The 27822-nt window shown below is 38.7% G+C and overlaps 2 protein-coding genes across 5 annotated transcripts; both read right to left on the bottom strand.

The window, feature by feature from the left end:
* Nucleotides 1–2908: 2908 nt before the first annotated feature.
* On the bottom strand, nt 2909–11782 carry LOC115689676 (probable LRR receptor-like serine/threonine-protein kinase At5g63710). Of its 4 annotated transcripts, none has more exons than XM_056312079.1 (12): nt 11522–11559; nt 10306–10376; nt 9185–9355; nt 8636–8765; nt 8443–8514; nt 8160–8303; nt 7742–7807; nt 7401–7468; nt 7175–7318; nt 5734–6075; nt 4266–4660; nt 2909–3480 (listed from the first exon to the last, which is right to left on the bottom strand). In XM_056312079.1, the coding sequence occupies exons 1-12, from the start codon at nt 11542–11544 to the stop codon at nt 3172–3174; spliced, it is 1935 nt and encodes a 644-aa protein (XP_056168054.1). In that variant the 5' UTR covers nt 11545–11559; the 3' UTR covers nt 2909–3171. The 4 variants fall into 4 exon arrangements, with proteins under 4 accessions (XP_056168054.1, XP_056168056.1, XP_056168055.1 ...); XM_056312081.1 differs by lacking the exon at nt 11522–11559 and adding an exon at nt 10623–10976; XM_056312082.1 differs by having other exon boundaries at nt 3362–3521; nt 11522–11782.
* A 146-nt stretch (nt 11783–11928) lies between these two features.
* LOC115689695 (protein PSK SIMULATOR 1-like) lies at nt 11929–20886 on the bottom strand. Its single transcript, XM_030615833.2, has 13 exons — nt 20599–20886; nt 19751–20322; nt 18412–18716; nt 18219–18311; nt 18026–18116; nt 16628–16721; nt 15895–15992; nt 15349–15418; nt 14656–14756; nt 13548–13664; nt 13308–13384; nt 13166–13210; nt 11929–13024 (listed from the first exon to the last, which is right to left on the bottom strand). The coding sequence occupies exons 2-13, from the start codon at nt 20057–20059 to the stop codon at nt 12505–12507; spliced, it is 1920 nt and encodes a 639-aa protein (XP_030471693.1). The 5' UTR covers nt 20060–20322; nt 20599–20886; the 3' UTR covers nt 11929–12504.
* Nucleotides 20887–27822: the final 6936 nt, after the last annotated feature.

The raw sequence follows: 27822 nt of genomic DNA, 5'->3' as shown, positions 1-27822 counted from the left end.
GACCACCAAAAACCCCAAACTGGTACACCTGTGACAATTTTACCCCGAACTAATTTTTTAATATTATTTTTTTTATTTTTCGAATTTTTTTAGTTTTTCTTTTCTTTTCTTTTTCTTTTCCTTTTCTTTTTTTCTTTCCTTCATCTTCATTGGACCAACAATGGATTGTTATATTGTAATTGATACCACAATAACGTGACACGCAACATAAATGCTACATTTTGACCCAAAAAAAAAACATAAACGCTAAATGAAAGACTTTCGTTTATATACATGAATTTTCATGCCACCAACTTTTTTCTACATTTAAATGTCTCGCGAAAAAGGCATTATATTGTTATCGTGTCTTTCTTATTTTTGGGTGCAAGTGGATAGGCAAACTGTTGGGGTCCAACGTAGGCTTGTTACCTAAGCTTGGAGTATAGCTAATCAACAATTTCTATACGTCTTGCTTGCCAATTTAATTTAACAGATTAATTTACAAAATTAGTATATTTTATATATAAGATGAGAGATATTATATGTGCATGGCGATTCATAAATCAATATGATCACTTGAAATATATAATAAATAAAACGTGAGACATTTGAATGTAGAAAAAAGTGGTTGTCATGAAAATTCATGCATATAAAAGAAAGTCTTTCATTTAGCGTTTATGTTTTTTTTTTGGGTCAAAATGTAGCATTTATGTTACGTGTCACGTTATTGTGGTATCAATTACAATATAACAATCCATTGTTGGTCCAATGAAGATGAAGGAAAAAAAAAAAGAAAAGGAAAGGAAAAAGAAAAGAAAAGAAAAACTAAAAAAATTCGAAAAAAAAAAAAATAATATTAAAAAATTAGTTCGGGGTAAAATTGTCACAGGTGTACCAGTTTGGGGTTTTTGGTGGTCAAAAAAATAGTTCGGGGTAAAATTGTCACAGGTGTACCAGTTTGGGGTTTTTGGTGGTCAAAAAAATAGTTCGGGGTAAAATTGTCACAGATGTACCAGTTTAGGATTTTTTATGGTCAAAAAAATAGCTTGGGGTAAATCTGTCACAAGTGTACCAGTTTAGAATTTTTCGTGGTATTAACCCTATTTGTAATAAGCTGGGCATGATTAATATATATGATGCAGCTTGTGGGGAAGTGTTAGAAGTATAAAGGGTAAAGTTGTCTTTAGGACCTTTAGGGTTTATTTTGATGTATATATTGAACTTTATTGGATAACACAACTTCACTTTTTCCTCTCACAGGTTTGAACTTTAAGTTAAGGCGGATCCAACTGGAAATGTTGACGTCATCGAACTTAGGCTCCCTCTTGGCGATCTCCAAGCAAACTTCCTCAACTCCCTCCAGTAACTGTCGTACTCAACAAAGGCGATGTAGGGGAGTGATGGAGGCCCTGTCGGCTTTGTTTTTGTTGTTGAAGTTTTACACCGAGAGGAGGCAGAAGAGGAGGAGAGGAAGGGAAAGAGCAACCTTCGTCAAGAGGATGCGAAAGGCCATTGTTGGGATTGTTATGTGCAATTAGGACATAACTATCTCTGTCGAGTTTATTTACACAATTTTAGAGCTAATTCCAAAGAAAAGCACAAACTTTAGGTCGAGTGACAATCTGGCCCCAACTTTTTTTTGTCTCGTAAAAAATCATCAACTTTCCCAGTATCCCAAATCTGATCCTCCTATTGGCTCTTTGTATGAAGTAACCCTTGTTTGAGAAAAAAGGTTTTGATCGTGATCTTGGCGGATCTCGTCCATGGCGTTTCTCGACGGGCGATGGTCTACAACTTTAGATTATGACAAAACAGCGGAGTCTGGCCGGAAATATTCAATCTGGAGATTTTTCTGACTTGCCAATGAAGTGAAGAAGAGATTAACAGTTTCTAAATCAACGAGGATCAGATTTGGGATTTAAGTGAAAATTGGTTATTTTTTATGAGACAAAAAAAAAAGTTTGGAGCAGAATTGTCACTCAACCTTAAATTTGTATTGGAATTAGTCCTACAATATTTTTTGTTTGTGTATACAAGTGCCCCTAAGATTGGAGCGAAATGCGTTCATTGGCCAATCTTTCTTTATCACTGGCAATCCGGTAGGGGAGCTTTTGATGCACATTTGTCAATAAAAGGACTCGTGACCCAAATTCACTTCTTCTAATTGGAATTTTCTTTTTATAATTGGACAAATTTATTGATTTCTAAGTCAGATTGTGAAATCATGTCCTACAATTTCGAGGTTTCTCAAATTGGCCATTCTAATGGCGATGTAATTATTCAAACACATTATTGATTGCTCAACCGAGAAAACAGGACATTTTGGAGAGCTGCATAAGAATTATCATCACTCACAGTAATATTTACATCCTTTCTAAATCTCTTTCACGTGAAAATGCTATGTGTGTATTTTGCACGAATGCTTAAACGTACTCAACACTTAGGAGATGTTTTCTAGGGGAGTATGAATAAGCTCAGCCGATGAATTCAGTGCAACATGTTCTTTTCAAGAGCTTTTGAAAGCTTCTCACCTCTGCAATGCAGAATTGTAGGTAACAGAGGACGTCAATTTTTTACAGGATAAAGGTGACTTTGGGTAACACCAAAGTCCAGTGATTGAGCCTTTGATTTCGAAAATCGACAGTTATGGATTAACGACTGTTAAATCGATATTTTGTCCTCATGTTTCCGTTTTTCGGCCATAACAGCACGTTTGGCCACAAAAAGAACCATAATATAGCATGCTTTGCATGTTCCTCCTTTAGTAGGCCATAAAAGCAAGTCAACCCGTTTTTATTACCATGGTGATAAGAGTTTGCCACGTCATTTGATATATCACTATGAAATGGAAAAAGAGAATGTACACACTACCGAAATGGCAAAAAGAATGTACACACTACCGATGCACATGGAAGCATCTGCCTTCCTGTTTCCTCTAGACAATAACTTCACTATAAACAACACCAAACAGAGACAAAAGGCCAGTGTTTTGTAATGTTCTAAACATACACACTGAGATCATTCATGAAGACATGCCATAGTCTCCAGTAGTAATTATAACACAAGCAGGTATTAGCCAATAGATGACAAAATTGAGATATTATGCTTCCAGGATCTGTATATCGATTTACATATAATGGTCAAGATGTTGCTATCCTTTTCTAACTTGAAAGGTTCGGTTCAAAACCGGTCCTACCTTGCTTTCGACAATTGAATGGCTTCAAGTTGAGTGGTGTCTTCAGCCCAAGGGAAAGGGTGAGACGTGAACAAGGATTGCTTGCTCCTTTCCTCTTCATGTCGTTCCCACCGAGCCCATCTCTCTGATAGACCAACCCCTTGAAGCATATTTACAACTTCTGCCATTGTGGGACGGTCTTCGGGGTTCCCTTGTGTGCAAAGCAATGCCACCTGGATGATGGTCTCGACTTCTTCCACATCATACATCAACAGATTGCGATCTACCATGTCTTGGAGCCTGTTTTCTCTCAGCAGCTTCTTGCTCTGTCAAAATCACAACTTCAATTATTCTCTTTGAGATCATTCTGGTCATAGAAGCAGAGGAAACAACTAAAATTAATATAGGTCCAATTTCCACTTATCTACATGATGCAAATTGGTTCTCAATTCTCACAAAGAAATGTGAAGAAAATCTATCAATATGCTAATTCAAACTACAGAAATTCAGCCAGGAACCGCTCCATTCAATAAGCAATCTAGCAAACACTTCCCGATTGCAGTAACTCTTGCGTAGGGTACAACACTGGTTGCAAAATTTTATGCTAAGCCAGGTCTTGTGATCTGATATTCCACTTTTAAACTAGTCTTGATATTTCTACCTTCGAGGTCTTACAAAATATGTCTGATGCGATCCCTTTCAGCATTCAACATGGCATGTCTTCATCAGAAAATAAAAGGAATCTGAGCCTACATTGGAACAGTTTTGTACCATTTATACAGCACAGACACAGATGATTGACTGATATTTTAGGCAGTACAAATCTTGAAACTTCTAAAATATGACCTGCCTAGGTACTTTATCCAGTTCCACGAAAAAATAATATTTTGGCTGGACAATAAGGGCTCTGTTCTGCACCAATCATTCGGTGAACCTTAATATCTGCTCATTCTTGCCAAAATCAGTTCTCTACCTCCTTCAGGATTTTCAAGTGTTTAATTCGAAAAGTGATAAAACGAACGTCGTGTATCTGCCATTTCTTCCCCATTTTACTGTGTCAATTGGATTTCAGCAAAGAAGATTGAGGAAAATCTGCAAAAAGAAATCTTACGTGATCAAGCAAAAGAACATCATCCTCCTCCTCAAGCCGAGAAAAGTCAATCGCGCGCTGACCAGTTACAAGTTCAAGAAGTGTTATACCATAGCCAAAAACATCCGTCTTCTCTGATGACTTTCCAGTGGACAAGTACTCTGGAGCAATGTGACCCATTGTACCTCTTATTTGTGTAGTAACTTGAGTCACTCTTGTATCAACCAGCTTAGCCAGCCCAAAATCACCAAGAACGGCTTCGAAATCATCATCCAAGAGGATATTGGCAGCTTTTAGATCGCGATGTATAATTTTAGGATTACAATGTTCATGAAGATACTCCAGGCCATGAGCTGCTCCAAAAGCTATGCGCTTCCTCGTTGGCCAGTCCAACCCTTTCTCTCCTGGTTTTAAATCTGTCACGTTCATTGAGTACAGTACATAGTAAGAGAGTGCGGCCAAATATGAACTGTGTTAATAGATTATGCTGATTGTTTTTGGAAAGGACTGCTAGTAGTTGTTCCAAAAATCTAACATGCATCAAGTGTGGGGGTATTCGTGCTTTAGATTATAAGATAAGAGCGAAACACACCATGTTTATTAAGGAAAAATTACATCTTCCTCAGATGAATCTATCATTATCTCAAGATGCTCAGATATGGTCAATTGCTAGTGTATGCCTCGTAATCTGTATAATGGACACTTGCTTTCAATGTCTGATTCTTCAAGGTTTGCTACTTTCCTATAGCCTACGTAAGATATATGACCCCACAACCATGGGAAACTATGACAATAACATATTCAATTTCTGCGGATGAAACACCTCCAGTTTACGTTCTTGTGACATGATGTATGAAAAAGAATTAAGCAGTCCCATTAGCTTACATGCAGGATAGACAAATAAAATCAACATTCAACACCTGGCGAGGAAATCCAGAAAGACGGTAGAAAGTGTGTCATATCATGTTGATGGTCATAGAAAGTGACAGCAGAAGGGTTTGCAAGTTGCAACAGAAGTAGTAGAGTATTTTTTTGTGGCCCATCATAGTCTCGAAGATACCATTGAGAGAGAGTGGCTGTCTTAACTAAGGTACCTAAGAAATCTACTAGTGATATATATTCTCATTGGAGTTACGAGTGCTTTCTCTAAAAGAAGATTCAGTAACTACAAACGTGACCTATTCAAATATATCTTAGTCATTCGATTCTTCTCGTTCCCATATTATTAGACATGTCAGACTATTAAAAAAAGAGTAGGGGTACTTGATGCAGCTATGCCATACACCTAATTTCACACTTATCTTTAATAGAAGATCCCTCGCATCCTTGGTACTGTCCCACACATATCAGACAATAAAGTGAAAATTGGCAGCCTCAAAAAATCTATCCAGAGAAGTAAGCCCACAAACATTGCCTAATCTCTCTACTACAAAATTTCAGGACCTCATAAGGACTTCGAGGGACAGTAGAATAAGTCTTGGAGAAGTACCTCTCAGGTGGTATGCAGCGCTCAGATTCTTCATGTAGGGATAAACAAGTATCCTTTCAGAAGAGGTTGTACAGAAACCAATCAAACGAAGAAGGTTACGGTGAACTGCAACGCTTATAAGATCAACTTCCCTCAGGAATGCAGCCTCTCCACCAGGACTGTTATGATCGGAGAGTCTTTTAACAGCAACCTTTGTACTGTCCGAGAGAACACCTCTGTAAACTTTGCCAAAGCCTCCTTGTCCAATTACGTTGTTTTCACTGAAATTATCGGTAGCGAGTTCAATTTCACGCCAAGAAAATCTCCTCACTTGAGCAAAAGAAATTTTTCGGTCATCTTCACCTGGACAGTTGGAACTGCTAGTCAGTAATTTACATTAAGATACCAAAAGTATATATACTCTCATGTATCAGCCACAAGCTTCATAATAAGGAAGATACAGAAAACCAATGAGCTCCTTGCAGAGCTCATTCCTCATGAAAGTATACTTGAGCCCATTTCCATAACAGAGAAAAATGAAAGCATGGAAGACTCGAAGATGCTTTCACGCGGCCCAAGCCCTTTAAAGCACCCCCTTCATTTTAATTTCTTGCTGTTTAATATTTATAACAGTGTGATGGTTCCAGGATAATAGTTCAAAAATCAGTGAATAGCATCAAAGGAAACTTTCATCTGAACAGAAGATGACACTATTCGAAGCTCTAGAGATTTCAACTCCTACTGAAGACAAAAGTATTCGTCTCCTTACTATCATGCTCCACTTTTTACCTTAATCCACCTTCCCATTTACCATGAATAAAGAAAGGCACAGAGTGATTCCCATATACAATAATTACCATCTAATTCAGCGCACATTTATGGGATTTTTTCTCTCTAAAGATGGGATTTCCTCTCTCATTTTTATCTCTCATCTTATTTATCTAAGTTTCCTTCCTTCCCTTTATCCAGTTTTTCTCACCAATTATATCACATCACGGGGTCCTAAACTCAGCATCCTTGTGTTGAATAACAGTAATCGACCTCTCTCCAAGTGCTTTCAGAATACATATGCAAATTGCAACTGGAGACAAAAGTGGTTTAAAACCTAAAACTAGGAATCATGTAGCCTTAAAGGGGAGTTTGAACAAAAATATACATTTATTTGCATTGAACACTATCTGCAGAAAGAAATCAAAATACGAGATTTGCACAGCCTTTAGAAAGACATCATCAGACATTTTTCTCAAATTTCTGTCTGTTATTTTACTCAACTCTCTTATCTAATTCAACTGCCGAATCTAACAGCTTTAAACCAAAAGGGAAGAAATTGGTAAAATTTACAAACAAGAACGGATTAATTGGAAAAGATCCCATCGATTATGGGATGGCCTGAGACATACTCAATCAGGCAGTGAAAAGACTCAGGCATGATATGAGATATCAAGGTAAAGCAAAAAAATACCTGCTACATCCACAAACAGGTCATGTTTGGACTTGTGCATTTGATGGCACCAGTATGCAAAGATAGCCCCCAGACACAAAAGTGTGAATGCACCACAACCGGCAGAAGCTACAGCAACTCCAAGTTTCGACTTGCCACTTGAAGCTGCCAATTGTTCTGAATCAGATTCTAAGCTACCAATTTATTAGCAGAATAAAATAAAAAATATAACAATGAAAGCCACAACCTGAAAGTGGTGACTTTACACAAGGTTGACCCAAGCTAGAGCCACAAATGAGATTTGTTCCGGTGAAACTGACAAGAAAGATCAAGTTAGCTGACTTAAACATCAAACATATCTCAAATAATCACAGCATTCGAGCATAAAATTACGAGTCTGATGTGAAGCAATGCAATGCCGATTATCTACCCTATCTGTCTTAATCTGACTTTATATGGTAACTAATTTATGTAAATAGTGGAGCTCATTTTTAGGTTAAAATAAGATATTACTTTTAACGGACATAAAAGTTAAAAAGTCTTCCTTACCAAAAAAAAAAAAAAGTTAAAAAGTCTAGTGGATCTTACTTGTATGTTGGAACCGAGAAGAGTTGCGTGGGGATCTTTCCCGTCAAGTTATTGGACGAAAGATCCCTATTGAACCAAAGATAAGGTCAGTGATATCAAAGACATTTCCAGCAGATAAGGTTCAAATAATAAAATGAAGGTTAGACTTCGGTCAATCCTGTAATATTTGCAAAGGTGTCAGGAATGGTTCCAGATATATGATTTTCACTTAATATCCTCGATCGAAGGTGATATAAGCTGGTTCTTGTCATTTAATCTTAAAGCGATAACGGTAAATGAGAAATTCCAATTTGGAAGTTTCTACATCACAATTATGTCATAATATCTTCCTAGGAACATCAAATTAACATGTGAAGGTTATTCATTTTCCATGGATAGAATTAAGTAATGGCATTTATCTTTGGGAAAGACACCTTACAAATGCTTTAGATTGGAAAGTTGACCCCAAGAGGCAGGTATAGTTCCATTGAACTTGTTATTTGCTAGATTTAGATTCTGTAGGTACACCATGTTACTCAGGAAATCGGGTAGCACATCTGACAGGTTATTGTTCTGTAGTGCCCTGCAGGAAGCATAAAATTTACTATCAATACAAGCACATCCCTTATTTAGGGAAAGAAAAGGCTGGATAACGAGTTCAAAAATAACTAAATACTAAAATTAAAAAATATAGGCAGTGTTGTCCATCAAGGATCACTTACAAGTTGACCAAATACTTTAGCTTGGTAATTGCAGGAGAGAGAGTTCCTGAAAATCCAATTGAGTCGAGGCTCCTGCCAATCAGAAAGTTAATCACAGATTTAGATGTGCTAATCTGCATTTTCACCTGGCAATGTAATGAAATAGGAAGGACTTTCAAACTCAGATTGGTGGTACCCTTTATGTTGAACTTACAGTGTATTGACATGTCCATATAGACAGCTGACATGTGACCAACTGAAGCATGGGCTCACAAGGTGGTTATCCCAATGCACCTGAGAATTAGTATCATTGAGGCATTTCAGGACTTCAATGAGAGCCTCACCTGAGAATTAACAAAAGCAGACATATGATAAGAGAGTTTGTTCAGTTGTTACTACCACAGAAAGCAAATGATAACGATTTCCTCATTTCATGAAGAAAAGAAGTATCTCATTTTCAGTTTTTAGAGTTACTAAATACAGCAAGAAGATCGTTTCTGTAGTGACAAAGGCTGATTCCTTTCATAGTATGTACAGCACAAATTAGATCTTTCAGCATGAACATTTTCACTAAATGCGCCAGAATCAGTGAGCTGTTGAGTTAATCTCTGGTAAATCAGAAGTGGCAGCAGGTAAGCACCTATGAGGTACACCGAGAGAAAAAACTATGTATTCTGTCAATATAAATCGTCCCCTAAGACTTTCCTAGAATAAGTTTATAGCTTTACATAGGTGAAAGAGAGCAAGAAGACTTTAATTGTACCTTCAATGTCGGGTTCATGGGATGAATAGCTGTCTGTTAACAAGATGAGGATCATAAAAGAGAAAATGATTTGCTTCAAATAAGCATGACCATTGAGAAAAGTTCCACACATATGATGGCCTTTAGCTTCCAAACTTTCAGCCGGTAACTTCTTGTCTCCTTTTGATATTTCTAAACAGAAGAAAATATGCCACGGTTATGCTAAAACATCAACTATATATACAATATGCAAGTGTCATTCCACCTTACACAAAATCAAAATAAGAAAACTTGCTACTGCGTATGTAAACGAAACAACTATTGCATGTACCTCAGCACGGTGCCAAGAGAAAATTCCCACTTCTTTCATATTACTCTTACCAGATGAGAAACCACAAAAAATGAACTGTTTTTATTAGGAATGCTATATTTTGGTACAAGACATTTTAATCAAGTGATTCATATTGCGGCACCCTCCTGATGAGATTTTTTCAATTGATATGTTGCATAAACTGGAATCCTGAACTCTCAGGGACCCAAATATTTCTGAAAAACACTTAGAAATGAAAATTGTACCCTCGCTCTCACCTACGAATCAACATCAAGGCCTGTAGGTAAATATGGCATTATTTTCTCCGGAGACATGTTCCTAATGCTTCATCTAAACCTTTCATTCATCAACTAGTAGTAAACACGGTATTGACATAAAACAACATAACGAAGGCTTTCCAAGGTATCTCTCTAAGAGTAAGCAGATTGCTTCGAAGGAACTGCCCTGTGTGGCCAGTTTTTTCATTCCCTCGTGTGATGTACTCCATTCAAAAATGTGATGACTGATATGAACATGGAGACCACATGGACCATCTATCGGCTCTCCATACCATGATTCCTTCCTGATATGAATGGTTCATTATTTTTATAGTGACTCCATGGCGTCAAGACCAGTCATTTTATGAAGAATGTTGACAACTATTTTTTGTTGAATAAAAAAAGAGAAGAAGCAGGTCGTTCTGATACTTCACACGCTATCATGGATCATCTAACTGAACCAGAATCATGTTTACAGCAATCGTTAAGCTCATAAGTCGTGAAAGTCGATGCAATACAATCAATAGGAACCTTTATCCTGCAGCTACACGTACTCTCAGAGCCGCGACACGTACTCACTGAGGATGCAATAATAAGGACAAGCAACAACGACTCAAGAAGCATCCTGGATAATCAGAAATATTTCTTTAAGGAAAAACTTTAATTTAGGGGGCAAAGAAAAGAACCCATGGAAGAGGAAGAAGTGCTAACTATCAGGACAAAACCAGTTACTCACAATCAAACAAGTTTCCACTTTGCGCACACAAGCAAGTTGGCAATGATGATTAGTAACAAAAGAAGAAGAACAAGAACCCAAAATGAAATATTAATCAGAAGAGAACAAAAAACAAAAGGAAAGTCCCAAACTTGCCTGATACACCCATGACTTTAGTAACCCAGCATGTATCAAGATGAGGTAGCGGAGTGAGGAGATGAAGGAGAAAATGGTGCATATTATAATCACCATGATGACAATGGAAATCATGTGATTTAGTGCAAGGGAAAGGGACCCACAAAGCATATGAGGGCAAAGGTAAAAGAAAAGGAGAAGGACTGGGGAGGAATTGAAAGGAGGGCCAATTTGGCAAAAGAACAGAGAATAAGCAAAGCTAATTCTCTTTGATCAAATTGGGTGGTGGAATTGCGAATGAGAATCCCACTACCTAATGGGCCTCTCTCTCTGCTCTGCTTTTAGTGCTGTAATAATTGCAATTAAAGATTCACATTATCCTTTTGCATTTGCTTTTTTGCAATGCAGATGCTGAGAGAGAGAGAAAGATGAATAGACCTCACAGAAGCTTCCCATTCCCAGTAACCCACTTAGATAATTCTTATTCCCTGCTTTGCTGACTGGGGATAATACAAGAGAATGCATTGTCCAGACTCAGAGAAATCAATCACGTATCTATACATGATGAAATTTACACAAGGTCCCGAGAAAAATTACTTTTGATGTATTTTCTACACTGTGAATTTGGTACTACTCTTAATCCTCCACAAAATAATCTCATCCAATTCTTTTTCAAGCTAAATGTTTAACTTATTACACGCATTGAAATTTTAGAATATTCTTACATCGATGGCGGATAAAAATAATCTAAAACCGGTAAAGATGTTGTCTTTACGGGTCAAAAAGGAGAAACATGGGCGACATAAGGGAAGAGAGACTGTCCAGAATAAGGACATGGAATGAAAGTAGTGGTGCTGCCACCTGATTTGCGCTTTGAACGACCAAGTGCGGCGGGAGACAACACCACCACCATAACGTACTTTGCATGAAAAGACCGCTCCATTATTGTCACTTGTTGTATTGTTTCTGTGACATGATTTCCCAGTTTGACCAAACACCGCTTTTGGTCATCTTAATGTTGTTTGCAAAGTCGACCTTATCTCAACTTCTGCTGCTGAAAATCACAGGCAAGCAGATGATCATTAGGTAAGTGGATCAGTGTGATAAAAGGTCTCGTATACCTTTAAACCCCAGCAAGGTGGCCAAGAGAAATTGAGTCACGAGAATAGGGATGAGATAACCTGCGAGGTAATTGAGACTGTTGTTCTAGTTTCATTTTCGAACTTGCACCGAATTGCTTTTGAGTTTTGACGAGAGGGGAGTGAAGAAAAAACTCTTAAAACACCACTATGCTTAGAACAAACGTTCCTTTCAACATTGGATAATCTTGAGCACCGGCAAGCGATTTCGTGTTGTACTTAGTTCACAAATAGAGTTCATGTAGAGTGTCTACATCTTCAAGTCCATACAAAGAATTACAAGTGCAAAAGAAAGAAACAACGAGAAATAAAAAGCAACCGCAATAGTAGGACAGGGGAGACTGAAGGAATGCAGACGCAACCCCCAAAAAGAGTAACTCCGTACCCTCAAAATGAAAAATTTAGAACAGATGACTTCACTCTCTGTACAAACACCAAAAGAATGTCACGTATTCTTTTCACTATCTTCTCAAGCCACGCTGTGAATCACCTCCCTTGCACATCCTCCCAGCCACATCTCTCCAGTTTACAAAGCTTACCTGTGTTGCCCCTAGGAACTTTTGAGTGACAGAGACTGCAAACATTCCCCAAATTCTTCAAAGCAGAATGTATCAAAAGAAAACCTCCATCTACCAGGGATGCTGTGGGGATCGCTGCCTTCCAGAACTCTATGTACACAGCGGTAGACAAAAAGCAGGATGTGGGATGACCGTGTCTCTCTCTATAGGCTTTACTTTATCAAGAGGGATGTGAATTCCTTTGAATCATCTAAATTCGCTGACTCTATCAATGACATCCAAGGCCTTTTGCTTATCGATAACAAAATCAATAACCGGAATTCCTGAAGAGAGCCGTTTCAATGGAAGTGACTCCTTACTCTCCCTAGCTGGGAAATGATTGCTACTCTTGCTCAGTCTGTCGTGCTTCTTTAGCCTAGTCTTGAAGGAGTCGAAATCCTGGCTCTTACTGATTCCCAACCGTCGTTTTCTCTTACTTATGTCTTGTAACATCTTTAAGTCTTCAGAGTTCAGTAAAGGCAAGCAGGTTTTGGCAGACTCATCTTTAACCTCATTGCTGGATTTCTCCAGTGACATGTGGTTCGGGGATTTAATGGGAGACCTCATGCCACCAGTGTTTGCAGAGTTCTTTGATTTACTAACCAAATGGTGGAGCCACAAAAGTTGTTCAAGGATATAGGTCTCAGTTTTATCCTTATCTGCATGGTGGAGCGTCTCGATGCGAATCACGTCTATAGGTCCCGTTGGCTTCCTGTTTACCTCAGACCTGCAATAAGACATGACATCATCTATGTTTGGCATGAAGTTACCACTATGGGGTTCTTTTTTTTCACTTTTGTGGTGGTGGTGGTGGTTGGGTGGAAGGGGAGGTTAAGAAATACAGAAAGTGCTGACAAGTTTAACTGACCCAGTATTTGCCCATTCACCAACCCATCCGAAACCATGATGAGCTCTGCTCCAATTAGAAAAAAAGACAGAAATATCAGAAGAAACGAAGGCAAGCTTGAAAGCATTTGAGGTCGGTAGTGGAGATATACTAGCCATCTTACTTAGCTGTGTTTGTGGCAATTGGAACAAGCCACTGCAGAGTCTTCTCCATCTCAGCTTTGATGTCTGCAACAGAGAGCTGTACAGAGACAAGTTATAAGGTTATATGGAGCCTTCTCAAAGCATTAATGAATCAGCGGAAGAAGCTTGAGAAATAGACTTCGAATTTACTATTTTGGATCGATGGAAAGTAGAATGCGTTCAGTTTCTTGAACGAGAAAAAAATGATTATGAGATAATACCTCTTCTTTGACATGAAAAGAATGAAGTCTGGAGCGCAAAGCCGACTTTATACTAGGTGGCAAACTCTGATACAAAGAATCCCTCAGACTGGACGGCATAGAGCTGGATCGAGCTACCTGATTGGATCAAAGTATGCTCTGTAAATAGCCTCAAATATGCGATCTACACTTGTCATAGTTTAATTGATAATTTCAAAGAATATTGCATCTTTCTCAGCCAATACTCCAGATTAACACAGTTTAAGGCAAACGTAGCAATTTCATAAACTTTCTTCCAAAGACAGTGAGATCATAGAGCTTGGACGACCTGCTCCATTGACTCACATTCAAGCCACAACAACCTGGCAGCAAGGGATTCTACTTCATCTTTGAAATGAAGTTCACCTATGTTTCACTTTGATAAACAGATAAGCACAATATACTAGAACCAATTTCATCATATTTCTTCAAAAACTTAGAAGTTTGACTATCCTAAAACTTGCTACACTTGCTGTTAACTTAAGTTTATTTGTTTTTCTATTCTGACAACAGCTTTGCTAACAATATGTCAAGAACCGTGCATAAAGCATTTAAACAGAAAACGGTGAGTACATGGCCATAAGTCTAATGATTTCCTGGAACCGACTGTTATGCAATCCTTAATTGGGAAAAATTACCAATTGAAAATTTGAAGTAGTTACAGGTGGCGCCGACAAATATTTGAAGACCAGAAATTTTAAAAGGCAAAATCAAATATGAATCTGAATGAATGAATGAAAAAGACTTCTTGTTCTACTGGATAACCACAGAATGAACAAGATGTATCTTTTCTGCCAAAGAAAATGTTGCTCTACCAAATACACAACTGACTTTTTTTCCGCATCTGCATCATTTACTGGATGAGCCTTATTTATCTAAGTTTTTGTCGTCTTGAACAATATTTCGCTGAAAAGAAGAAAATATCTTATTGATAACTTTCGCATATTCACTTTTATGTACACGTGTCATCAGCGCTAAGAATGCAAACTTTAGATGCCATCGAGAAACACCTTGCCACCTTCGACTTAAGTAACAACATTCAGACTAGATGCCACCAGACCTGGTCGCATATCAAAAGAAGAAAACTTACAAGAGTATCAATTTGGATGATAATATTTGCATAATGCAAAGACAGGCCAGCCGGTCCCAGTTTTTTAGTGCTCATGGATGGTTTTGCTGGTACATGAGCATCTGCAAAATGATGGATGGGAATATCATAAATACCACACTTTTACAGTCACGCAGAAAAGACACCCACGATATTTACTTTCCAACAAGAACAATACTAAATGCATGTCTGATCCAAAACTGAGCCACCAGAAACATCATTATTCATCAAAAGCGCTGTGGATAATTCTTCTGCTCCTACAGGTGTGGATCCATTGGAAGGTTTTAAGATATTTTTCTGCATCAAAATAAAATTTTCTCTTTGACAAAGTAGAACTTCATACGACATGAACTGTGCTAATGCTGCCCAAATTCTCGTTGTTGCAACTAAGCATCTATATACATCGTCTTGGCTAAAAAAGATGTTGATTTAACACCTGATAATTTGCACAAGAAATTGTTTTCCTAAGAGAGAAAAACAGGAGAGAAAGCCATGGAAGTAGGAAAAGAGAAAATGATCGACTCTGGAATAGTTTACAATGGGTGACCAGAGGAAAAAGGCTGACAAAAATAGCTTACCAATAGACAATGGCAACGAGTGCTGAGCTAAATTATACAAAATAAAGGGGAAAGTTTTTCTACAAGAGAATATTTACTCAGTTTTCGATTTACATACCAGCAGTCCCCAAAGTACCATGTATTTCCAGAAGCAGGAACTGAACGATATCAACAAGCTTTTCCATCACCTGCAAAACAATACTTGAGATTCTGAAAAACTGCATTTACTTCTCTCTCTACTATCCTCTGGAAATATGAGCATTTTTCTTATCATGGATAAGGATAAAAAGGAATCCCTATCTAGAATATATCCTTGTCTATTACTTGTTCAAAAGTCGAACGGTATTAAAGAAAGAGAAAGCATTTTCATCGGCCAGGTGTATGAATCTCCTGCCTTCCCCTCCAACAATCCAAGCCAACCAAAAACAAGTTATGCTGCTGAGTTCCAGTGAATTAGCAAGAATAGCAAGTTATGTCCATTCCAATAGCAGCAAAGCATTCTGGAAATCATTTAAAAGGTTCCGCTAAGGGAATTTCCAGAAGATGCCTGCACAACTCTAAGGTATGGCGAATTCAAAGGACGGATTTGCTCAAATAGAAAGTAAACTCATATTTCGTTGGAAGAAGGATACATCGCTCCCACATAGTAAAAATCTAGAGTTACCTCCTCCAAGCTTCTGGACCACAGCGACTTCTTTTTCAAATTTTTTACTTGCTTCTTTTGGCTCTTAAGTTCTCCTCTCAAAATAGAGAGGCCATCACCTACACGCCGAAAAAATGCACATCACAAAAGAAAATGATTGCAATAGGCTGTGGAAAGAGAATTCTGCCATTAAGCAATGCCAAAATGGAGATGTGTATAATATGCACATTTCCAAAGGAATATAATCAGAGATAATGTTCAGGGAGCCCATATATAGGCAAAACCAGAGAGGTTATCTTGGTTCCTATTAGCACCCACTAAATAAGATTGTCACCATTATTCCCAGTCCAGTTGGCGACCCACCAAGGTTGCGAATCAAGCCATTTCCAGTTTAAACAAAGCAAGACAGTGACAAAGACCAGGATGTATCCAATTGCGATAAGGCCTAGATCTCTCAGCTTAAAACAGTATGGAAAGTTATCCCTAGGAAAGCAGGTCCGAAATTCATATCAAGCATAGTCCTTATTAGGATCAACATATCATCATGGAAGCAAAGTCCCACTCCAACAGTAATACTCTATATTTATCTGCCGATAGCCACTGCTCGTCAAACTAAAACTATTCCACAACATATCCAATTCAGCATCAGCGAAGAAACTCTTTCTCTTTCGCTGATGAAGCTGAATCTTAAATTGATGACCATGTAAGTCAACTCAAGTTAAGGTGATCATTGACAGAAAAGTCAAAAAGGCACCTTTTTGTGTTGTACTTGAATTATCTTCTTCATGACGCTTGCGATAGTAATCTTGCTCAAACCTGTCCAATGAATGCAGTTCGTGGTATAACTCCTGTAAACCAGGAAAAAAGATGATGAAATTCTGGTATACATATTGAATCTCCTAACCAGAAACTCAAAGCATTACTCTGGAACCTAAAAGCCTGAGGACAGTAAAGTCATCCTCTAGGAAACATATCAAAAAAAAAAAGGAATCAGAGTTTTGGCAAACGATCAAGAGAAAGTTGTAACTTAGATTATATGTTACATTCATTGATCTTATTGGCGCAATGTAGGTTCCAAGAAGAACAGTCTACAGAACAAGTGCTGGTTGGTGTATTTCTCAATCAATGAATTGATACGTTTGAAATTGCATTGGTAAGTGGTAGAATCCAACGCATATACTCCTAACGGCAATCATCCTGGTGGACCACAAATGATGATTCTAATTTTCTCCGAGCCCAAAACGAGGTAATTTGAGAAAAGAGGAAGGCAGGAATAGTGACTCTATGCCAGAGCTAGAGATATCATGAATACAGCATTTACACAACTGGAGGTCTTCCTCATGATTTTGTTTCCTGTGCCGAAACTTTTCCATTTTAACCCTGCACTAACAACTTTCTTTTCCAAAAGTCGGTGATAAACTAAAATGGAAAATTCATTCGTATAAGGAACTCGCTCATAATACAAGGACGAAAGTGTACCTTTCCAAGGAATAGAAAAACAGATTTTACCGCTTGTCAATAAGCGATTGGTGAGTATTTGGTCACTCACACACAACAAAAGAAAGCCTTTTTTTCTTTTTTGTGGGAAGGGGGGGAAGCGCAAATGATAAAATTGCAGCCAGGATTTGGCAGCTAGAAACAAGGTATCATGATATCAATGCCTAGGCCACAGTTCAGCTTCTCTCTGTGAAATCACAACCTAGGAGAGACGCAGAGTGAGACTACTGACAGAGAGAGAGAGAGAAAGAGTTGTAGTTGATGTCACTGGGAAGAACGACGCATTTTGTCAACCGTGGGATCAGCAACACAAACTCCCTCCCTCTCACTCCAAACTATCAAATCATTTAATGTATTTTTCTTTCTCTCGCAGGAGAAATTCTACATCATATTTGGCCTAATTCGTACTCGAGGCCATGTACATACGAAGGTCTATATCCGCCTTCATCCCCCGTTATCCATGTACCACAAGTTAGGCAAGATGACCTCAGCTTTCGCCTTCCAATTGATATGATGAACACTAAATCCACCAGCCAAGATCTGGGCAACCCAACTTCTAACTTATGACTTATGGCTTTTAATCAAAGGTTGTTCTTATGAATGAAAATTACAACTGACAGAAAAGTGAAAATGATATAAGAATCTTAATACTTACAGCAGTGTACTGGACCAAAGTCATCAGTTGCTGCATCACCGTTTCAGCCTCTTCCTTCAATTGCTTTTGAGGAGTTAATTCTCTGCTAATCCTGTATAATGATAAGAAATAGCACGCAAGAACAATAGTAAACATCTATGATACATACAATTAATAGAAACCAAAACAGAAAAAGTGGCCTCAGTTTAGTTACTTCTCAAAGTAGCGGTCTAAGTTATGCCATTGAGGATCTCTGCAGCGGTTCCCAAAACGAACCACCTCTCCTGAGAAAATCTTCAACTCTTCCCTGTGAGAATAATATGTTCAAGTTGACAAGTAAATGACCAGAGCCAACAAATGATCAGTCAGGCTCATGCTTCAAACCGATTTTTGCTATCTACACCTACCTCTTGTCCGCTGCGACAATGCGTAGGAGCTCATCTAAATCTTTAGATATTAGATGCTGAACACCTTCTGAAGGAAGCACCTCTTCGTTCAAATGTCTTATACTTCTCTTCGAAAGGGATTGCATAAGACTGGACCCCTTGACTACAGTGTTTGCAACCTCAAAAGATAATATTGCAAGTTCATTTCCTTTAGTTGCCACTGTAGAAGCAAATCCAGTACCAGGATTCAAATTTGTCATGCTACTAGTGAGATTGTCCAGGACTTCCACTGCCCCTCTGCCTAGACGGGAGCTAACCTCTGAAACCTGCAGTAATAGAGGACCATTGTGCAGAGAATGGCATTAATCAAGGGGGAGAGAGGAAATAGACAGTAGAGCCACTCTACTTCCTTGAAACAGGAACACTTAACGTGCACATACAGCCCAGAAAGGTTAAGACAAATGGAACACAGTTTCAGGGAAGACGATCAAATAAGGAATCGTGCAAACTTTTCAATTCTTCAAGAGTCCATGAAATTACGAGAACATTCCCGAATTTAAGCATCATATGCACTTCCACTAAGCATTTAAGGAAAATATGAATCAGCCGATTTCACCATTGAAACTCTAAAGTGATAAATGACACCATGACTCATATAAACCACTGTCAGGGCAACTGTTGTGACAATCAACAAAAAGGCAAGAAGCTCAGTGGGAGACAATAATAGATAGGTAGGAGTTCTATAACGAGGTTTCTTATCTATCATGAAATTTTTAGTACCAATCTTAAGTATCATGACATGTTACAAATAATAGCTATTTCCCACTTTCTAAGCTTTCAAGAAGTACCTATAAATTGATTATCATAATTCCGATCATTCTAGATTACTCTATTAGTGGGTTCAAGGCGCAGCATGCTTACATCCTACAGAACACAGCAAACTAAAATTGCTGAAGGGTACCAACAGAACATGCTAATTACAATACGTAACTAGAACAAATATCCGTCAGGCCTGCCTATAATTTCTTTTCAAAAAATATATTCAGTAAGTATGTCCATCAGCACTATCAAACAGATAAATTCACCTAGCTTTTTCAAGTACAAACAAGGAGCCACGTGAAACCATTTCTTAGAGCGGATGGCACAGGCAACCATTTAGGCACAAGAACTTCGGGACACATTTTCAACCAAAAAAAGAATGCAAATAAAAACAAACAGGAGCAGAATACTTTGCAATCAACAAACGCCCACAGAGATAATTTACGTTGTGCTAATTTTCTAGCTCCTAGGATCAAAGTTAGCACAACCAAGAGAGATGCTAAAAAGCCACAACACATGCGCACGAACAGATGCACAATACCTTCGCAATGGACCTAACTGATCTGGACTTCTGCATCTGGTACCTGGGAATCCCATCATAAAAGTCATCAGCATTGTTCCCATATTGAGCAGCACTCGCCTGACGGGTCGGGGCAGCCGGTTCTTGCAACTGCTTGGTTTCCTGCGATTGTTTGACCATCACCTCGCGCACCTGCGGCGGAGTCAAATTGCTCCGCGCACTCGACTGGTGAACCGAAGCGGACTTATAGCTGTAAGAATTGAAATTCCCAGTTGTGCTTGCATAAGGATTGCTCTTAGCAACAGCGCTCCTGGAACAAAGCCCTCCCATTTCGTCCAAGGGGCGACGACAACCAACAACTCGCTCCTCTATCAAAGTCCGACGATCGAAGCGGATCGAAAAACCCACTTCCCCAGCTCAGGAGACTTCGATCAGCATCAACTCTAGTCTCTACAAACCAAACTCCGCAACCAGACGCCCCTCTCCTGAACGGTAAGCCTTCAAATTCAACTGCAGGGGACCACGGAAAAGAGAGAAATTGTTGTAGAGCCGACAACCACCGGCGACCATCTGGGGTTCGAATCGCAACTCAGCTGAATATGGTAAAAAAGGAGCAAACCAAGAATCACCAAACCGTCAACAGTGCACATCACAGGATTTCAAGAAACCGGAAGTAAAAACCTCAGCGGGAAGAAAACCCAGCACGGTGAATATTCGCAGCACCCATAAACAGGAAAGAAAGAAAGACAGAAAGGAGGAGGAGGAAATCGCTTCAGCAATTACACTGCTGATGACTGCAAGCCCATACCCAAGATTAGGGGTCGAACAAGAAATAGACAGAGAGAGAGAGAGAGAGAGGTGAAGCTAACCAGTGAAGGAGGGAGAGGAGGCGGCGGATCTACTTGAAGTGCCCGGAGAAAGAGGAGGAGGCGGAGGAGGGGCAGCGATCTCCGGTAGAAGTTAACCAGGAGGATCACGAGTTTCGAAGAAGGAGAAGGAGACCAAGAAGAAGAGAGAGAGAGAGAGAGAGAGAGAGAGAGTTGAACAGGAATATCGATCAAGAAAGAGAGAGAGAGAGAGAGTATCAAAGTCTCCCGTTGTCACCACCCGCCAAGAAATCAATTTGTTAATGATGTTTTTACTTTCTCATCCAAATTGTCAAATGATGTTTTGCAAGAAAGTGATCCCCTCTCGCGACATTTTCCTTAAAATGTGCCCCCCGGACCTAAACCGCTCCTTAGATTAATAAATAAGCCGTGGTAAAAATCCAATTGATAGTGATTTATTTCTTCGCGACACGTATAATTCGCGCTTTTAAATCCGATGTTGCGCGACGAAAACAGGGGCCTTTAAAATAGGAATTCTTTCCGTTGAGATAACGGGTATCACCGCCGTGCTAATTAAGTTGCAATTATAGTATCACCGAATCGTGAAAGGGAAAAGGGGAAGAGAAAAAGAAAGCAAAATAAAGTTCAAAGGGAAGGAAATGGTGGTGGGGAGGGGAGGGGAGGGTGGTGGCTTGGAGGAGCAGACGTCTGCCGGCAGACTACCGGGTTGGACTAAAACTTTGGGGGGTTGAAGTTGGAAGTGGTCAAAGTTCAACCCTGTCATCCGCTGACTTTTTTTATTTCCCTTTTCTTTTCTGTTTTTTTTTTTTGGCGTTCTAACCTAAGTATTCTATTAGACTCCTCAAGTTTGGCTCATCTACTGCCTTTGTTTTTCTGGGGTTTTATTGTTAAATTTGTAAAGGGGGCCCCCACACACACAAAATGCAACTTTTGCTTGTGTTTGGTTTTTGTGTGTAGCTTCTTGAATGCTCCTCTTGTTTTATCAAGGATTCATTTGGTATGTCCGGACAAAATGCGATTCGCACTAAGGTTCAACGAGACGGGTAAGGTAGTCATGGCCACGGTTCGGAACTGGCGGATTCCGATTTGTGGCCATGTGTGAACCGGAACCGGAATCCGGTTCGTAATTTAAAAATTTTAAAAATAAATTATGAAATAAAAAAATAATGAATTATAAAATTATGAAATAAATTAGAACTAAGAACCGGACCGGCAAATCATAGAACCGGGAACCGGATCATTGGCCCGGTCCTGTTCTAGGCGGTCCAATGGAATCCTTTGCTCTTAACTAGCAAAGGATCGTAACCACAAAAGGCATATAATTTCACATGCTCATGGTTTGGCTTGGGTTTTATACACAACCCCTTTGATAGTCTCTTCATTCCCATTCGATATGGGACTCTTGACATTTGCATGAAGACAAGCCAAGAGTCTCACATTGAAGGTGTTCAAGGCAAGCCGAGAGTCCCACATCGAATGGGAATGAAGAGACCATCAAAGGGATTGTGTATAAAACCCAAGCTAAGCCTTGTAATTAAAGTTCAATACACCCAAGCCAAGCATTGTAATTAGAGATCAATGCATGGCAATTAGAGTTCAAATTGTTTTATAAAAAAAATTTAAATAATGAATTTTTTTTAAAAATTTCATTATTATTATTCTCACACCGGATCACACCAAATCCTGTAGAGAAAAACGTAACACGATATCATTTGTTGTAACCGATAAAAGTAAACTGAAGTGATAACTCTGAGAATGCGATAACAAATTTAATAAAAACCAGATAAAATCGTAACAGAATTAAATAGGATGTGAGGTACGGATTATCGAATCTCCTTAGAGCGATTAGTTCCTGCCAACGGCGTTAAGAGGAAAATAATTGAAGAGAAGAGATGCGTTTCTATTCTTCTTTTAAATGAGCAATGGTTCATATCAATTTATAGAGTTTGAAATGTCATGCACAGAAGAGTTATATGAACTAAAGAGACATGTCTCGTTTGCTCGCTTTTATTGACTCATTAACCCATTATTACAACGAGCCCGTCTATCTAGACCGATTGTCCTCCCTTGAAAAAATGACATAAAAATCACCAAGAATCGAGCAGAGATAAGGAGATGCCACGACAGTATTAGCATAAGTAAATGAGTAAATAAACACGCGTGGCATCTCGTCTCGGAAATAATTGATTCGAGTCATGTCCAAATTGGTTTCAGGGTAACTCAACCCTTGTCATTACAACCTTATGATTAATAATGGATAAAGAAACCGGTGTGGGGTTGTACACGTGCTACGCGAGAGCGATGGACGAAACGGACGAACGGACTTAGCCGATAGTTAACGGAAGGTCCGTTTGACCAAACACCCCGGATTTGACCCGTGGGAATGCAAAGCTCGTTTTCATTCCAACTTCCCATTTGGACCATCTCTCTAGCAATTTAATTACTCTAATATTTAATTAGGATAAAGTACACCGAAAATCTTAAAACTTATCATGAATACGCAATCGAGTCCCCAAACCTTCAAAAAATGCAATCAAGTTCTAAAACTTATCACGAAAGTGCAATCGAGTGAGTCCTAAAAATTTCAAAAGGTACAATCAGTAGAATGACTCGATTGGATCAATTTGACAAATTGGATAACTCGATTGTATTTTTTTGAAAGTTTTAGGACTCGATTTCACTGTCGCAATCAGTTTTAAGATTTTCAAATATACTTATCCCTATATAATCGGTGCAATTACGATTATACATATATATTTTTTTTTTGGTCGGTAATTACGATTATATATTTATGGGAGTGGATTTGTGTCCGATTTCTTAGAGGGAACAAAGCGGGACCGCGAACGTTAAATCGCGATCTTACGTCGGACAAGGAAGGACGTCTTTTCTTTTTCGGTTTCGTTCGCACTTAGCGTACCGCGTGGGGTCATGCCGACGAGGATTGAACTTCGAGACGTTGAAAATGTCAACAGAGTGGGGAAAACAAAGACGTGCCCTCGACAACTTTTCTGCTCTTGAATTTCGTCCCCCCTTCTTTTATAAATCAATTATTTATTTATTTATTTACGAAGCAATACGACTTCTTTCTAGAAGAAGTTAGTGGCGTTAAATTAAAGTGAATGAATTGGAGGAGATATTATGTTAAGAAGTGGTTTCTTCTCGTTGTCGTTGGGGGGTTACGATTGTTCAAAACGACTCTGCGCTGACTTATTTGATGTCTTTGGTTTGATGGTGTCAGCTTGTATTAGCTTATTAGGCATCATCTTGATGATCAAAGATGGTTGGTCCGAACGATCCGTGATGTTCTTTCCCAACTCAAGCCAGCTCATTCAAAAGATTCATCCGACTATCATATAGTCTGTTCGATAAAAAACATTATAAAGGGTTAAGTGTACCAGAAGTCCTAAAATTTATCGTGAAAATGTAATCAAGTCCTTGAATCCCGTCGAGTTGGGGCAATTAGGTCGCGTTCCGTCCAATTTGGCTAATATAAAAAAATGCTAATTTGATTTTCTTTTCTATTATTTTCTCCCACATAAGTGGTTGTTAGGTGTGAATCAATGCCAAAAGTGATGTCATTCTTGTCCCGATCTTCATATTTTTTTCGTCAAACCTTAATTGAGATAAATTCAAAAGTAAAAAAAATGCTCAGAGTAAAAAGAAAAATGAAAATCAAGGCTGATCCGTGACCTGAGCACCGCAGGCCGAGTTCCATAAGAGAAAAAATGACTGTTTACAATCTATGAAAGTAGTTATGTTATGAAAATTTAGTTTGATAAAATTTATTTTAAATTTAATGATATAGCATATATAGCCCTTATATGGCATGAATAGTGCATGTCTCTTTACGAAAACAAAAGCAAGTTTTCTTTTTTCAAGCGACAATGAAATAATTTTTAGTTCATTTTCAAATTACAGTCAAACACCTGAAAATATTGTCATTTTCCTGGAAAATGACTCATTAGAAAATATTTTCAAGAAGTGCCAAATTTTACGAGAAACAAACAGAGCCATTCGAGATTATTTGATATTATTGATTATTGTCCGTAGCCGGAAGACAAGACCGAAGATTACGGTGCCAATCATGTTCCATATTTTTTTGTGTTCCATCATTGGGTAAGTTGTTGAAATTTTAATCAAATAAGCCCAGAAAAGAAGACACTTAAGAGAATTGCCGCTGTAACTCTCGTACTTTATTCATCTGATCATAAGCCTATTAAATAGGCAGAACATCCAAACCACTTAGCAAGAAAAAAGCTACAAATAGCAACAACAAAGGCCCACTAACGTATCCCGCTAACTAGAACATGTTTAGAAACAAACTCCTACAATCAAGCTACTTCCTATTGACTAGGACTCCACTACTACATTATTGAAGATACGTAAAACTAAAACTTGACTACTTCAACACCCTCCCTTTAAACTGATGGGAATAAGAACAAACCCTCTCTTAATCTGGGGCATCCAACGAACAAACACCAAGAAGCTTTCTCAGCTTCTTAAATGTAGTCAATTTGAGCGGCTTGGTGAATAAATTAGCAAGTTGATCTTCAATCCTGCAGAAAATAAGATCTATCACTTTATCTTTTGTGAGATCCCTTAAGAAATGATACTTCATATCTATATGTTTGCTCTTCCCATATAGAACCAGATTCTTTGAAAGTTTAATGGCTGAGTTGTTGTCACAATAGATTGTTGTTGCTTCTTGTTGTTTAAATTGAAGTTCTCCAAGAATCTTCCTTAACCAAATAGCTTGACAAGCACTTGAGGTGGCAGCTATGAACTCAGCTTCAGTTGTTGATAGAGTAATTGGCTGCTTCTTTGAAGACCATGAGACAGCCCCTAAACCAAGTATAAACACATAGCCAAAACCTAAACCAAGCATAAACACATAGCCAAAAGTGCTTTTTCGATCATACATATTTCCTGCATAATCGCTGTCAGTGAAGCCAAGCGAGTCTGATCTTTCTCCCTTTTTGTAGAACAGCCCAAAAGCTGCAGTCCCTTTCGAGTAGCAAAGAATTCACTTTGCAGCTTGCAAATGTTTTTCAGTTGGATTTTCCATGTATCTGCTAATAAGGCTTACGGCATGCATGATATCCGACCTTGTTGCTGTTAAATACATTAGACTCCCCACGATTTGCTTGTAGAGAGTGCTATTTACCTTTCTCCCATCATGATCCTTTGACAACTTCAATCCAACCTCAGTTGGTGTGGTCACTAAATGCTTCATCTGAAATTTGTCTAAAATCTCTTGAACATACTTCTTTTGAGAGACAAAAATTCCAGCTGTAGATTGAATTACTTCGATATCCAAAAAATAATGCATCAATCCAAGATCAGTTATCTCAAATTCATCCATCATAGACTTCTTAAATGTGCTAATCAAGACACTATCATTCCCCGTAAAGATAAGATCATCCACGTACAAACATACTAGAAGCAATTTTCCACCATCACCAACTTTAATAAATAGTGTATGCTCATATGGATATTTTGTAAATCCTTCAAAAAAAAAGCATCAATCCTACTGTACCAAGCTCGCGGAGCTTGTTTCAATCAGTATAAAGCCTTTTTCAATTTATATACTTTATATTTACTACCAGGCTTCACATATCCAGAAGGTTGATCAACAAATACCTGTTCTTGAAGATCATCGTGTAAGAATGCTAACTTCACATGTAACTAGTAGATGGGCCACGAATTATGTGCTGCTAATGCAATCACCAATCGGATTGTATCAAGTCTTGCCATGAGCGCAAACACCTCTTTGTAATCTACTCCAAATTCTTGTTTGTAACCTTTTGCCACCAAGCGCGCCTTGTATTTGTCAATTTCACCATTCTTATTCAATTTTGTCTTGTACACCTACTTGACTTCGGTTGTTTTTTGCCCTTTGGGAAGATCTGTCAATTCCCAAGTATTGTTCTTCTCAATCGCTTCAATTTCAGCATCCATTGCAACTCTCCAGTTTTTATTTTGTACTGCTTCATCAAAAGTAGTTGGGTCACTATCTACAAACAAAGCAAAATGGATCAGTGGGTCTTCGGATTGCTCAACTCCTGATACTTCATAATCTTCCATCCATGCTGGCCTTCGTCAAACACATTGTGGTCGTTCTCCAGGTATTGCAGCTGCTGCGGAATTTCTGTGGTGATTTGGCTCGTAGTGGGCTGCTGTTCCGGCTCGGTAGCTTCTTCAAAATTTGCTGGAATTTGTTCATCACCATCACCACCATCTTGCTCACTCCACGGTTAGAATCTCTCTTCATCAAAAATCACATCTCGGCAGATGATGATTTTCTTGGTTATAGGATCATAGAGTTTGTAGGCTTTTGATTGATCACTAATGCCAAGAAAAACACATCTTTCTCCTTTGTCATCTAGCTTCTTCCTCTTCTGGTATGGAACATGGGCATATGCAATACACCCAAAAATTCTGAAGTAATCAACTGCGGGTCTTCGTCAGCTCCAAGCTTCTTCAGGTGTCATATTTAAAACAGCAAGGGTGGGGCTTATGTTCAAGAAATGAATGCTCCAATTAACTGCCTTCGGCCAGAAGCTCTTTGGAACTCCACTTGACGTCAAGAGGCTTCGCACCATATTCAAAATGGTGTGGTTCTTCCGTTCGCAGACGCCATTATGTTGTGGTGAATAAGCTACAGTGAGTTGTCTTTTAATCCCATACTTCGCACAGAAATCTGCAAATGCAGCCGAGTTGTATTCACCACCATGATCTGTGTGAAAGACTTTTATTGGATTTCCACTATCTTTTTCAGCAAGTGTTTTGAAGTTCTTGAATGCTTCAAAAGCTTCAGATTTTTCCTGCAAAAAATAAACCCAAATCTTCCGGCTATAATCATCAATGAAGGTGATGATATATCGTTTACCTCCATTGGAAACTGGAGCTATTGGCCCGCAAATATCTGAATGGACTAGTGCCAACGGCTTCTTTGCTCTCCATGCTTTTCCTTGTGGAAATTGAGCACGGTGTTGTTTGCTAACAACACAGTCTTCACATATTTCAAACGGAGCAGTGATTGGGGGAAGTCCTTTCACCATCTTCTTTTGATGTAATGTCTACAGTCCACCAAAGTTGAGATGTCCATATCTGAAGTGCCATACCCAAGCTGCCTCTTTTAATCTTCCAGCGAAGCATGAGTGGGAAGTGCTATGAAGATGTAGTGGGAACATCCGATTGGCAGTCATTGTAACTTGAGCAATCAACACCTCTCTTGTAATTGGC

The sequence above is a fragment of the Syzygium oleosum genome, unplaced genomic scaffold, assembly GCF_021117445.2.
Source record: "Syzygium oleosum isolate NSW1041296 unplaced genomic scaffold, Sole_v2.1 Sole_v2.06, whole genome shotgun sequence".
Classification (NCBI taxonomy): domain Eukaryota; kingdom Viridiplantae; phylum Streptophyta; class Magnoliopsida; order Myrtales; family Myrtaceae; genus Syzygium; species Syzygium oleosum.
Note: the sequence above shows the minus strand (reverse complement) of the source record. Positions and strands in the feature narration are given on the sequence as shown.